The sequence below is a fragment of the Bombina bombina genome, chromosome 5 (genome assembly GCF_027579735.1).
Source record: "Bombina bombina isolate aBomBom1 chromosome 5, aBomBom1.pri, whole genome shotgun sequence".
Classification (NCBI taxonomy): domain Eukaryota; kingdom Metazoa; phylum Chordata; class Amphibia; order Anura; family Bombinatoridae; genus Bombina; species Bombina bombina.
In genome coordinates, this window is record NC_069503.1 from 260,672,429 (window position 1) to 260,688,321 (window position 15,893).

At 36.9% G+C, this 15,893-nt stretch overlaps 1 protein-coding gene across 1 annotated transcript in view; it reads right to left on the reverse strand.

Annotated features, from left to right (window-relative positions):
* Positions 1–15,893, reverse strand: part of MALRD1 (MAM and LDL receptor class A domain containing 1) — a 998,487-nt gene that overhangs the window by 276,506 nt on the left and 706,088 nt on the right. Inside the window, exon 25 of the mRNA XM_053715701.1 lies at positions 14,146–14,347. Within this exon, the coding sequence (XP_053571676.1) occupies positions 14,146–14,347 (202 nt within the window). The remainder of the gene's footprint in view (positions 1–14,145; positions 14,348–15,893) is intronic.

Below are 15,893 nucleotides of genomic sequence, written 5' to 3' on the forward strand. Positions count from 1 at the left end.
GATTTAGTATCTGTGTACTTTATAACCCAGAGGTCTGGGGGTGGGTGCATGCGGCAGCCACAGCCACAGCCACACAGTTCTCCGTCCATGGGTCTTTTGAGGCCTAGTTAACAGAAGTTGTGCGTGGCTTACTTGAAGAACATAGGCCAGGCTTGTCGTTGTATCTGCTCCTTATCTCTAGCACAGTATGTAGACTATATCTGTTCCCAGAAATTAAAGTTATATTCATGTATTTGCATCAAAAAATCATAAAATTAGTAAGATGTAAGCAGGAGCTTCATCGAGACACATCCTGCTGCTCCAAGTGTAGGCTCCGCCCCCTAAAGGATTTACTTTTACAGTATTGGGGACAGTTCCAGTAAGTTCAATTAGTGATAAATAATACAGACAGACAAATAATACACCACAGTAGATATTCTGAATATAAGCAGAATAGGAATAATTCAGGGATCTCTTCAGAAAAAATTCAAGAATAGAAGGAGATATGAGAAAGCTGCTGCAAACTGAACAGTGAATGGTCTAAAGAGAAAAATAAATAGTGAAAGCATTTGTAGCTAACATTCGGCTAGATTACGAGTTTTGCGTTATGAGCTGTGTGGTGCTAACTTGCACGTTATTGTCACTACTCGCTTCCCTACAGCGCTAGTATTACAGGTTTATAAAAACCCAGCGTTATCAGGCAAAAAGTGAACGTAGAGCAAAATTTAGCTCCATATCTCACTCCAATACCAGCGCTGCTTAAGTCAGCAGTGAGCTGGTCGTACGTGCTCATGCACGATTTCCCCATAGACATCAATGGGGAGAGCCGGCTGAGAAAAAGTCTAACACCTGCAATAAAGCAGCGTAAAACTCAGTAACGCAGCCCTATTGATTCCTATAGGGAAATAAAAGTTATGTTTACACCTAACACCCTAACATGAACCCCAAGTCTAAACACCCCTAATCTTACACTTATTAACCCTTAATCTGCCGCCCCCGACATCGCCGACACCTACATTATACTTATTAACCCCTAATCTGCTGCTCTGGACATCACCGCCACTATAATAAAAATATTAACCCCTAAACCGCCGCACTCCCGCATCACAAACACTAGTTAAATATTATTAACCTCTAATCTGCTGCCCCTAACATCGCCGCTACCTACCTAATTTATTAACCCCTAATCTGCCGTCCCCAACGTCGCCACCACTATACTAAATTTGTTAACCCCTAAACCTAAGTCTAACCCTAACCCTAACACCCCCTAACTTAAATATAATTAAAATAAATATAAATAAAACCTACTATCATTACCTAAATTATTCCTATTTAAAACGAAATACTTACCTATAAAATAAACCCTAAACTTGCTACAATATAACTAATAGTTACATTGTATCTAGCTTAGGGTTTATTTTTATTTTACAGTCAAGTTTGTATTTATTTTAACTATGTAGAATAGTTACTAAATAGTTATTAACTATTTACTAATTACCTAGCTAAAATAAATACAAATTTAACTGTAAAATAAAACCTAACCTGTCTTACACTAACACCTAACATTACATTACAATTAAATAAATTACCTAAATTAAATACAATTACCTAAATTACAAAAAAAAAACCCACTAAATTACACAAAATAAAAAAAGAAATGATCAGATATTTAAACTAATTACACCTAATCTAATAGCCCTATCAAAATAAAAAAGCCCCCCCAAAATAAAAATAAAAAACCCTAGCCTAAACTAAACCTTAAAAGGGCCTTTTGCAGGGCATTGCCCCAAAGAAATCAGCTCTTTTACCTGTAAAAAAACCCCAACAGTAAAACCCACCACCCACACAACCAACCCCCCAAATAAAATCCTAACTAACAAAAACTAAGATCCCCATTGCCCTGAAAATGGCATTTGGATGGGCATTGTCCTTTAAAGGGCATTTAGCTCTTTTTCAAGTGCCCAAACCCCTAATCTAAAATTAAAACCCACCCTATTAACCCTTAAAAAAGCCTAACACTAACCCCTGAAGATCCACTTACAGTTTTTGAAGACCCGACATCCATCCTCAACGAAGCGGCAAAAGTCCTTATCAAATCTGGCAAAAGTCTTCATCCAGACGGCATCTTCTATCTTCATCCATCCGGCGCGGAGCGGCTCCATGTCCAAGACATCCGCATTCTCTTCAATTGAAGTCTTCTTGCAGAATGAAGGTTCCTTTAAATGACGTCATCCAAGATGGCGTCCCTTGAATTCCGATTGGCTGATAGAATTCTATCAGCCAATCGGAATTAAAGGTGAAAAAATCCTTTTGGCTGATGCAATCAGCCAATAGGATTGAGCTTCAATCATATTGGCTGTTCCAATCAACCAATAGAATGCAAGCTTAATCCCATTCCATTGGCTGATTGGATCAGCCAATTGCTTCAGATGAAGATAGATACTTCAGAAACTTTGAGTAGATTTCCTGGGGTTAGTGTTAGGTTAATTTTATTTTTTTGGGGTGTTTTTGTTTTAGATTAGGGCTTTGGGCACATTGAGCTGAATGCCCTTTTAATGGCAATGCCCATACAAATGCCCCTTTAGGGGCAATGGGTAGCTTAGTTTTTTTTAGACTTAATAGTAGTGTAGTGTTATGTGTTATTGTAATTTAGGTTAGGTTTTATTTTACAGGTAAATTTGTCTTTATTTTAGCTAGGTAGTTATTAAATAGTTAATAACTATTTAATAACTATTCTACCTAGTTAAAATAAATACAAACTTGCTTGTAAAATAAAAATAAACCCTAAGCTAGCTACAATGTAACTATTAGTTATATTGTAGCTAGCTTAGGGTTTATTTTATAGGTAAGTATTTAGTTTTAAATAGGAATAATTTAGTTAATGATAGGAATTTTATTTAGATTTATTTAAATTATATTTAATTTAGAGGGGGTTAGGGTTAGACTTTAGGGGTCAATACATTTAATATAGTGGCGGCGACGTTGGGGGCGGCAGATTAGGGGTTAATAACAGTATGTAGGTGTCGGCGATGTTGTGGGCAGCATATAAGGGGTTAATAAATATAATGTAGGTGTCGGCGATGTTGGGGGCAGCAGATTAGGGGTTAAAAAGCATAATGTAGGTGGCGGCAATGTCCGGAGCGGCAGATTAGAGGTTAATAAGTATAATGCAGGTGTCGGCGATGTCGGGGGCGGCAGATTAGGGGTTAATAAGTGTAAGATTAGGGGTGTTTTGACTCGGGGTTCATGTTAGGGTGTTAGGTGTAAACATAACTTTTATTTCCCCATAGGAATCAATAGGGCTGCGTTACTGAGTTTTACGCTGCTTTATTGCAGGTGTTAGACTTTTTCTCAGCCGGCTCTCCCCATTGATGTCTATGGGGAAATCGTGCACAAGCACGTACGACCAGCTCACTGCTGACTTAAGCAGCGCTGGTATTGGAGTGAGATATGGAGCTAAATTTTGCTCTACGCTCACTTCTTGCCTGTTAACGCTGGGTTTGTAAAAACCCGTAATACCACCGCTGTAGGAAAGAGAGCAGTGAGAAAAAACTGCTCGCTAACACCTCACAGCTCCAAATGCAAAACTCGTAATCTAGGCATTAGTTTTTTTTATTTCACAGGTAAGTCTTTATTTATTTAAAGATAGTTATATTGTAAATTTAATTTAAAATTAGGGGGTTTAAAGAAAAGGGAGAAGGTGTCTTCTCCCTTTTCTTTATATCTGTTTTGAAGTGGATGGCCAATACCCTGAGGAGAGCAGCCTGTTAAACTCTGCGTGTTTTCAAAAACGCACATTTCAATTGGACTTTTATTTAACAAATATATATTTCTTTTTATTTTTCCTATTATTTTTCCTTTTTTAATATTTGCACCTTGAAGTATATCTATATATGTTATATTTTATATATGCATTATTGTAATTTGTATTTACATATTACATATCTACATATCACATATTGCAATTCTGAGTAACAATTTATACCAAATATTTGTTTTCCCCAGTCATTGCAGATTGGGTTAATAGGTTTAGTTTAGTAGTTGCAATATGGGGGGCCGGCGGTTTAGGGGTTAATAGGTTTATTATAGTAGTAGCGATGTGGGGGGCCGGCGGTTTAGGGATTAATAGCTTTATTTTATTAGAAGCAATGTAGGGGGCAGGCGGTTTAGGGTTTAATAGGTTTATTTTGTGTCGGTGATGTCGGGGGGGGGGGGCGGTGGATTATGGGTTAATCATTTTATTTAGTGTCGGCGATATCGGGGAGCGGCGGATTAGGGGTGTTTAGACTAGGTGTTTATGCTAGGGTGTTAGGTTTTAACATAACTTTCTTTTCCCCATAGACATCAATGGGGTTGCATTACGGCAATTGCCATCCCGCGATTGCAGGTGTTAGTTTTTTTCTGACACTTTCTCCACATTGATGTCTATGGGGGAAAGCGTGCACGAGCACATAATGTCTAATGTCAGGCCTTGGGTTTTGTGCTGTATGGAGCTTTTCGCACCTTAACGTACAACAAGAGAAGGTTTTTCAGTAACTTGTAATGACAGCGCTAATTTTTGCGTTATTTGCGCACCCGGTATAGCGCAAAACTTGCAATATTGGTGATTGCCTGTACAATCTAATGCTCAATGATAATTGCCTTTAATATGATTATCATCTCATATGCTGCCACTCCCAAGATGTTGTAGATCATTATCAATGTAATTAGATTGATTTCTCATCAAAGAAGCTATCCCAGGCATGATTGGTCTTTCTGGGTTTTTTTGGGTTTTCTTCAATCCTTATGGATTTTATGGAGAACATACAAAGTTTCATATTTAAATATTGGAATTCTTCCTCCTTTAAATATCTTTCTTTTAAACTTTTATATAAATATTTCTCAATTTTTTTCTTTTCAATTTTTATTTAAATTTAAATATTCCCCCACACCACTAAATTGTCTTTTACATTCCCCTAAATATTTTTCCCAATCCAAAATGACCTCTTTATCTGCTAGCTTGATCACAATCTACTTATTTTTCCTCAATTCATCCATAGCCTGTTAATTCTTTATTCAGATCTTTATTCAGATTATTTCCATAATCTTTTTAATGAAATTGATATCTCTCTGCACTAACTTTGTGAATATTTCCATTGGTGTGGACCTACTGTACATTGTATAAGATTAAATGTTGATTTAGACCTCACATTTGTGCGAATATATTTATCGTTAAACTACTCTCTCTGTAATAGCATTCTCCCAGGAGAGGGTAGGTAAATAGCACGGGAAAAATAGTACCATGCTGCCACAAATCTTCCTTTGCCTATAGAGAAGGCTATAGAGTCCTAATGTGTGTTACTCGAGTCGGGAGAGAGACCTGATAGCACAGTATGGAGATAAAGGAGTTGCGAGAAAGAAAAAAACTAAACAACTGTGTACACCAATATAGCTAAAATTATAACAAATACATAAAAATAAATACTGTGAATAAGTTCATAAAAATATATATGTGTGACTCACAGTCCCAAAAAGAAGGGTAGGTGCTGCTTCCTCTTCAGTGTAAGAACCCAAACTGGGAACAAAGTAAATCTGTAAAGTAGAAAAAGAAAGAGGGCGCTCCAATGGTGATATATGTTGGTGTAATGTAGCAATCCGCAAAAGCTTTAATGGAGATATACTCACAAACGAGAAGCACTCAATAGTGCAATTGGTGCAAGCTGAAACATCAGAGGTGTCCAGCTAGCTCACACTCAGGCCTCCAGCAGACTTGTTACGCCACATCGAGTGTATCAGTGAAAAAACATGAGCCTCGAAATTGATGTGCACAACTAGAATCTATTTGAAAAGGGGCTCTTCGCAGAAAATGCTCTATCAGGTCTCAAGAGCGTTATAAGCAAATAGTGAAATCTTATCCCCAAATATAGACTCAATATGCAAAGTTAAACCAATGCGTTTAATACACACTGAACAATAAAAACACAAAGTATTACAATGTGTTTCTCAATTCAAAGACTGTTTCATCAGGTGATAAAGTTCATAATAGCAACTCTTGCTTAAAAGGATACAACATAAAACAAACATTTCAATCAGCTGCGTGTGTTCCTATTACCGCCGGGTCGTTATTGGATATGCATGACTGTCAATCCTGGTTTCATTTGATTGACACTCACCAAAGCCAATGGATACATTTACTGACAAATGGTTGTATGAGGAATGGTCCAATCCAATTATGCTCATGTTTTACTAAACGTTTTGAACAATTCAATACCGGATCTAAAGGACTAAATCGTACATATTTTATATATATATACAGTATATATAAAGTCTATAAAATTAAAACACTAAAAAGAATATACACATATTTCTCAAAATCTCAGAAAAAAGGCACGGTCAAATGTATTTATACACATATAGAGACATGTCCCTCAACTCTAAGACCACTTAAAGTTGACTAAAAAATTAAACTATTTTAATTAAAAGCGGCCATATCTATATTTTCATTCAATCCATATGGAGACAGGGTCTGAAGTTTACATATACAAAAGGTCTCCCTTTGTCTCAACCTTTGGGATCTAACCCCCCAAGTCTTAGGAATTAATTTGATGGGTTTGATACTTAGCATATCCTCAGATTTATTATGATTACAGATCACATGTCTAGGGACACTATGTTTAAGTAAAGAGAACTTAATGTTTCTTAACTGTTCACTCCATCTTTTTTTGATGGGTCTAGAGGTCCTTCCTGTATATTGGACCCCACATTTACATTCTAAAAGGTATACTATGAAAGAGGAGTCATAGGTTATTCTAGAGGTAATAGAAAATGATTTCTGAGTTACAAAAGATGTAAAGCTATTCATCCTTGTATCAATGGCCTCTAGTTATCAACGTGTCTACTTACCTGCCTTCGCAGGCCCAATACGCCCGCCTAAGCTCGCCTACCATCGCCGCCCTGGACCTGAAAAATCTCGCCAAAGTTATCAATAAAACTGTCAAAAGGCCGCGCACCAAGTACGGGGTGATGAGCAGCGGACTGTGATAGTTATCACTCATCCGATCTCGCTGCTCTTTGGCTTTTTGACAGCTTTATTAACAAGCTGTCACTAAGCTACCACACTAAACTACACTGTTCTACCCCCTATACCGGCGCCCCTGGAGCCCCCCGCAACTAAATAAAGTTACTAACCCCTAAACCACCGCTCCTAGACCCCGCTGCAACTCTTATAAATGTATTAATCCCTAAACCGCCGCTCCTGGAGCCCACCGCCACTCTAATAAACTGATTAACCCATAAACCGCCGCTCCTGGACCCCGCCGCCACCTACATAATACCTATTAACCCCTATCCTGCCCCCACTATACCGCCGCCACCTATAATAAATTTATTAACTCCTATCCTGCCAATCCCGTAGCCTGCCGCAACTAAATAAATTGTTTAACCCCTAAACCACTGCTCCTGGACCCCGCCGCCACCTATATTAAACGTATTAACCCCTAATCTGCCCCCCCTACACCGTTGCCACCTATAATAAATTTATTAACCCCTATCCTGCCCCCCCACACCGCCGCAACTATAATAAAATTATTAACCCCTAAACCTAAGTCTAACCCTAACACCCCCTAACTTAAATATTATTAAATACATCTAAATATTATAACTCTTATTAACTAAATTAATCCTATTTAAAAATAAATACTTACCTTTAAAAGAAACCCTAATATAGCTACAATATAAATAATAATTATATTGTAGCTATCTTAGGATTTATTTTTATTTTACAGGCAAATTTCAATTTATTTTAACTAGGTACAATAGCTATTAAATAGTTATTAACTATTTAATAGCTACCTAGTTAAAATAAAGAGAAATTTACCTGTAAAATAAAAACTAACCTAAGTTACAATTACACCTAACACTACACTATACTTAAATAAATTATTCCTATTTAAAACTAAATACTTACCTGTAAAATAAACCCTAAGATAGCTACAGTGTAATTAATAATTACATTGTAGCTATTGTAGGATTTATATTTATTTTACAGGTAACTTTGTATTTATTTTAGCTAGTTAGAATAGTTATTAAATAGTTATTAACTATTTAATAACTACCTAGCTAAAAGAAATACAAAATTACCTGTAAAATAAATCCTAACCTAAGTTACAATTAAACTTAACACTACACTATCATTAAATTAATTAAATAAATTACCTACAAATAACTACAATTAAATACAATTAAATAAACTAACTAAGGTACAAAAAATAAAAAAACTAAGTTACAAAAATTAAAAAAAATAAGTTAAACATTTCAAAAATATTACAACAATTTTAAGCTACTTACACCTAATCTAAGCTCCCTAATAAAATAACAAAGCCCCCCAAAATAAAAAAATGCCCTACCCCATTCTACATTAAAAAGTTACAAGCTCTATTACCTTACCAGCCCTTAAAAGGGCCTTTTGCGGGGCATGCCCCAAAGAAAACAGCTCTAAAATAGCTACAATATAATTATTATTTATATTGTAGCTATATTAGGGTTTATTTTAAAGGTAAGTATTTAGTTTTAAATAGGATTAATTTAGTTAATAAGAGTTATAATATTTAGATGTATTTAATTAAGATTTAAGTTAGGGGGGTGTTAGGGTTAGGGTTAGACTTAGGTTTAGGGTTAATAATTTTATTATAGTGGCAGCGGTGTAGGGGGGGCAGGATAGGGGTTAATAAATGTATTATAGGTTGTGGCGGTGTAGGGGGGGCAGGATAGGGGTTAATAAATTTATTATAGTGGCGGCGGGGTCCGGGAGTGGCGGTTTAGGGGTTAACATATTTATTATAGTGGCGGCGGGGTCCGGGAGCGGCAGTTTAGGGGTTAACATATTTATTATAGTGGCGGCGGGGTCCGGGAGCGGCGGTTTAGGGGTTAATCAGTTTATTAGAGTGGCGGTGGGCTCCGGGAGCGGCGGTTTAGGGGGTAATAACTTTATTTGTTGCGGCGGTGTAGGGGGGACAGATTAGGGGTATTTAGACTCGGGGTACATGTTAGGGTGTTAGGTGCAGACAATTCCCATAGGAATCAATGGGATGTCGGGCAGCAGCGAACATGAACTTTCGCTATGGTCAGACTCCCATTGATTCCTATGGGATCCGCCGCCTCCAGGGCGTCGGATTGAAAACCAGGTACACTGGGCCAGAAAAGTGCCGAGTGTACCTGCTAGTTTTTTGATAACTCCCCAAATTAGTCAGATTGTGCCGAACTTGTATGCGGAACATCTGGAGTGACGTAAGAATCGATCTGTGTCGGACCGAGTCCGGCGGATCGAAGCTTACGTCCCAAAATTCTACTTTTGCCGGTGTAAAGGGCTTGATAACTTAGGCGAATCAGCCTCGCCACAAATACACTGCGGAATTCCAGCGTATTTGAGGTTGACGGCTTGATAACTAGAGGCCAATATGTCTACACAGGCCACATAATTTTTTCCCACATTGAAACAGACCTTTCTTATTTAGCCAATTGTGTTGGAATATTAAACCTCTTTGGAAGTGGATTTTCTCATAACTATTTTGCTAGGGTCCAATTTATTTTTGAGGGTAGGAGCTCTTTTATAAGTACACATAGGGGTTTCTACTTACCAGATCTGTAAGCACTGGATCTTTCAGCAAAATAAACCAGTATTTACCCAGGGCTGCTTTAATAAATTGTAACTTAAAATCATTTTTGGCATTCTAAGATATCATATGGGTATCACTAGGGAGGAGAAGTTCCTCTCTAGTTTTATTCTTAGCTTGTGTTAGTCCCCTTTTAATTAAATCCTTCAGGTACCCTTTCTCTAGGAATCTATCAGTGAGTTTCATAGCTTGTTCATTAAAAGTTTCTATACTACTGCAGTTCCATCTCAAATGACAGAATTGAATACAAGGAATATTTTTTACCCAAGGTGCATAATGATTACTTTTAAAGTTCAAATAACTTTTAGAATCCACTTCTTTAAAATAAGTCTTATCGGAAACACCAGCTTCTGGATCCCATGAATTCAAAGCTGTGCGAATTGACATTGTGACTAAAGGAAATGCCAATATTATTGGAGTTAAGATGATCAACACATGTTTTAACTGTAGAAATGGGACCCTCCCAAATAAAAATTATTTTGTCTATAAAACGGCAGAAGAACACTAAGCTCACTCAAAAAAGTGAATAGAAGATGTATCTCTCTTCGAACATCCCCATAAAGAGGTTAGCAAAACTTAGTGCCCATGGCCGTACCTTTTATTTGCAAAAAGAATACTTCTTAATAAACAAAATAATTGTGCTCTAATACAAATAAAATAGCTGCAAGTAAAAACTCGTAAACCAAAAAAAAGTTGGTTTAGTGGCAAATAAATGTCATGTTCAAGATAACATCTAAATGCTTCAAGACCCAGTGAATGTGTCATATTAGAATATAATGCCGTAATGTCACAAGTTAACCAATGTAGGTCTCTACCATTTTTCTTTATATTCTTAATTTTGCATATCAAATCTGCTGAATCCCTAATATAGGAATGTAAAGTAATAACTGATTTCTTGAGAAACTGATCCACATAGTGTGACATATTACATGTCAAGTTATCAATACCAGAAAAGATGGGTCTCCCTGGAGGATTTACCAAAGATTTTTGAATTATTGGCAAATGGTAGTAATATGCCAAGCTAGGATGGCATTGAGTAAGAAAATATCTCTCCTTTTTGGTTGCAACCCCCTCCAGGAAGGCCCCATCAACTAGTTTGATAAGTATTTTCTTGTAGTCTATAGTAGTATCATATCTCAATTTTTTTTATATCCGTGGTCTAGAAGTATTCTATTCTCTTCTCTTAGGTAGTCGCATCTATCTTGCAGGACAATCCCCCTCCCTTATCAGCTTATCTGATTATCAGGTCATCGATCTTACTTAACCTGTATAAAGCCCTATTTTCATACTTATTGAGGTTCCCATTCTTGGAGCCTAATGATGGAATTTGCTGAATTCATCTAAAACCATAGTTTGAAATAATTGTAGATTGGGGCAATTAATCTGGGGAGGGGAAATTAGAGGGGTGACATAAATTAGTATGGATATAATCATCATAAAGAGAATCACAGACTTCTTCAGGGTTAGCATAAATCATGGTTTCATATCTCAAATTAACATCCATATTGTCAGTAATAATCGGTAAAGACTCATCAAGATTATATTTTTTTTGTTTCTTGCTACAGAAATATTTTTGTAGAGATAGCTTCCGTATAACCCTATTAAGATCTACAAATAAATTGAAGATATTGTGGGAATATGAGGGACTGAAAGAGAGACCCCTGCTCAAAACCGCAATCTCTTCATTAGTGAGTGCGTGTTTGCTGAGGAGATTCCCACGGTCCCTTTTCCATGTCTTTCTAACTGTTTGAATTTTATCTTATTTTTGGGATGTATTTTTTGGTTCTGGTTTTCCTGAAAAACCTGCATGTCATTACCTTGATTTTGATGATAAATTCTCTGGCTAGTACCTGGTTCACTTGAATAAAAATTAAATTCTCTAGTCATATGATTTATTGGCTGATAGTCTTGTCTCCAACCTCTACTGTGTGGCGTAATAAGTCTGCTGGAGGCCTGAGTGTGAGCTAGCTGGACAGCTCTGATGTTATAGCTTGCACCAATTGCACTATTAAGTGCTCCTCGTTTATGACTATATATCCATTGGGGGTTTTGTGGATTGCTACATTACACCAACATATTTCACCATTGGAGCGCCTTCTTTCTTTTTCTTCTTTACAGTATGGAGATAAACAACTGCACAACAAAGGCAGTGGGCACTAAGAAAAATTACCTCAGCTAGTAGCGCGCATACATAGCACTTTAGATACTATCTGTGAAATAAAGAATTGGAAAATTTTTATAAAAATCCAAAGTAAATTAACAAGAAAAAATATACTGTACATTCACTAAACAGGTTTTAAGCATATAGAACTCTCCTGAAACAATATACAATAATTCAAGAAAATGTACGGTGGTGTACACTGTCTAATAAATTTGTCCCCCGGCTATGCTGTACTGTGTGAAGAACTATACCTACTAAAATCCGGTGGGCTATGTGAGTGCAACCTATGAAATAGTACATGAAACTGCACTCACTCTACCGTGCTTGCCCCTGCAGAAATGTCTGCCTCAAGTAGAAAGCCCACCCAGTGCTGTGTATGTCACAGTAGAGGATCACTGTAAGGAATATCTCTATGACCCAACAGGAGGAAGCTAAGGGAAAGGTCCCCGCAACATCTGTGGTATGCATGTGACTAACTCCTTCACCAGGAGTAATTGTGCCACTACACCATACTCTAATCATCTTCCAATAGCAGCTCTTTGAGGAAAAAAAAATGGGCCTCACATCTGTCTGAGGACCGTTCTCAATAAAGAATCTTGCGCACCTTAATTTGTCACCTTCATCCTGGGAGACAAAGATTAGACCGGTTAATCAGTGAGGTGGGAGGGATAGAATACTCTTGGAGTTTTTGGGAATCTTTGCCTCCTCCTAATGGCCAGGAGTTTAATTCCAGAAGTAATGATCATGTGGACTCTCAACACCTTACGAAAGAAAGAAAAGTATTGCAAAGGTGAGATTCTGGTGGTTGAAGGATAATTATGATGGAAGTCTTGCTCTAGGAATTCTGATGACCTAGAAGATATAATTTATTATGACTTCTGCACTCACATTTAACCCCATAGCTCTTAATAATTAGATGCTTGGGAATTATTTGTCTAAACACTGTTTGTCCTACTGAAATATGGTCTCAAATGTAGGATGTCTGACATAAAACTAATAAGAGGCATGCTGTCAGAGAGTTTAAACATGATTTCTTCTAAACCTTTACTGTTTACATTACTTTTCAATAAACAATACTTAAGTACTGACATCTTCAGTACAGGTGGGAATACAAAACGCAAAACTAGTTACTTCAAATGTCAGAAGGAGCTATTTGTAAACAATCTAATATAATCCAGCAGGTAAAATTGATCAATGACACCACTTTAAATGGTAGAAAAAATTTAAAGTACACTGTTCCTTTAAAATTTAAAATTCGACAATGTAGGAGAACATTATATGTTACTTGCATAGGTTTTTATATATGTTATACTGGACATTCAAAGCTAAGTTTTTAAAATGCAATTGCGTTCACATAGTGAGAAACTCCAAGCTGCTAGTGAATATGGGGCAAGTTAAAATTATAGCCATATTAGCTACTGATTGGTTGTGAAAATGACTGCAATCAAACAGTAACAGGTATGTATGTAATTCAAGAGAGAGCATATTCAAGTGCAGAGGGATTCAAAGAAGGCAGACATTCCATTGGTTCTTTCTAAAAGAAACAAGGAATGTGCACTATTTTAAGTCTCCCCTTTGTCAGAGAGAGGGGGGGGGGCAGAGAAAGAGGATGAAAGAGAGAGGGTGAGAAATAGGAAGGAGAGAGAGGGAGTGTGAAAGTAAGTGAGAGAGAGGGGTGTGAGAGAAAGAGGGGGAGATAGAGGGTGAGTGAGGGGTGGGAGAGAAAGAGAGAGAGAGAGGGGTAGAGGGAAAGAGGAAGAGATAGAAAGAGGGGGAGAGTGAAAGATAAAGAGAGAGAGATAAAAGAGAGAGAAAGAGAAAGAAAGAGAGAGAGAGAGAAAGAAAAGAAAGAAAGAAAGAAAGAAAGAAAGCAAGCAAGAAAGCAAGAAAGCAATGCAAGACTCTATGGCGATTCTGTATGAGCTTTAGGGGCCTATATATCAAATGTCTGTTCGACATGATCCAATCAGCGGATCATGTCTGACAGACATTGCTGAATGCAAACAGCATTACACTCTCTGCATTCAGCATTGCACCAGCAGTTCTTATGAACTGCTGGTGCAACGCCGCCCCCTGCAGATTGGCCGCTAGCAGGGGGTGTCAATCAACCCAATCTTATTCGATCGGGTTGATTTCTGGCGATCGATGTCCACCTCCTCAGAGCAGGCGGACAGGTTATGGAGCAGAGGTCTTAAGACCGCTGCTTCATAACTTGTGTTTCTGGCGAGCCGGGGCTTCAAGCTCCATACGTAGCTTGATAAATATGCCCCATAGTATATGACTAACATAACTGGAAAAAATAAAATATTAGAAATACTGACATTTTTAAAATTTCAGTATATAAAAATTACTCACCTCCTAACTTGCAGTCCAAAGTAAAGGTAATGTCATCTAGAGCAATATCAACTAGTGTATTTGCTTCTACTTGAGCTTCAAAGGCAACTCTGAAGAGGCTGCTGGAGGATAATATAAGACTGGCGTACATCCATCTCATTTGTCTGCTTTCATATGCTGACCAGTAAATAGTTTCCAGACCATAATCTGTAATTACGTACACCTGTTCAAAGGAACACAAGTATAAGGACACATTTTAGGTGGCAAAAAAGAAATGTAAGCATTGATCACATTTCTCATGCATGAGCATTATCTTCACTTCTACAGAGAGTGTGTTCTGATTGATGACAAAGACAGCATCAACCAGGCAACAATTTATGCTGATGATAAAACCAATCAGTCTTGGTTTAAAGAGCACCTTGCAAAATACATGCATACAAATCATAAAAAAGCAGATGACTTTGAAATGCTAAAGGAGGTAAAACTTTAAACTATTAATTTTGTTACTGCCGCAGACTGCACTGACATTAAACAGATGTGGAATAATATTAGTAATATCAGTAAATAAATACATAAAGACTGCATACAAAATAAAAGTAAATAAGTATAAAAAATATAAATATATGATAAATAAAAGTGCACTAAGAATACATAAGTAAATTAATTGTGTATGCTGATGGGATTTGCAATCAATTTAAAAAAAAAAAAAATTGGTAGAATAAAGTTAATTATATTTTATAATTTAAATGTTATTGTTATTTATTGAAAAGACAATGATTACCCCATATTACCGCGCAATGGAGTACAGAACAATGCTTTTATACATGAGACTACTAAGTTTAAATATGAGGATTATACATTATAATACTTTAAAAGAACAATGTAATATAGCAGGTTTGAAGAGTAAACCTAGGTAGCCCAATAGGAGCTTAGATGTTTACACATGTCTTTAGAAATCTATGGCAGCAGTGTTTGGAACTATGTATAACTATGTATAACATTCAGGGCCGCCATCAGGGAGTGACAGGGGTGACTCCTGTCAGGGGCCCAATTGGCCAGGGGGGCCCCATGAGACGAGAACTAAAACAAATAAAAATAAATAAATAGTTTTTTTCAATTTTGGCAGCCACCAGTGGGTACTACAGCAGAGTGCTAATTGAGCATGGGAAATGTTATTAGCATTTGAGAGGATTTTTGAGTGTGCACTTAACCACTTTGTACAGTGTGTGCCTGAGTTAGACGGCAGATCACTTTCATTTGCAAAGGAAGTACACAAATGGTAGGTGCCCTTTTGGCAGATATTCATTTATATATATATATATATATATATATATATATATATATATATATATATATTACATTCCAGTTTACTGCCCCTTTATGCAATGACTTTCCAGATGCAAGTAGGCATTTTATCTGCATAACATGTTATACTCTCAGACTAAGATTGCTCAGTGTTTGAGTTTACACTACAGCTGACTTCATTTTTAAATACATGAAAAATACCTATATAAAAAAATCAGTGCGCCAAATACCTATATATAGGAAATCTATAAACATATAGTGCATCAAAAGTAAAAACGCCTATACATGTAAATACAAAAGTGACAAATGAAAAAACAATGTGGTTGTAAACCCAGTTCAATCAAACCATAGATGCAAGTGATGGGATCGTTATAATGGACAGTTCATCTAGTCCAATTCCAAATCCAGAAATCTGGAGCGTGTGGCAAGCTGCTTCTTCGAATTTCTTGTTGGTGTCCCAAGAT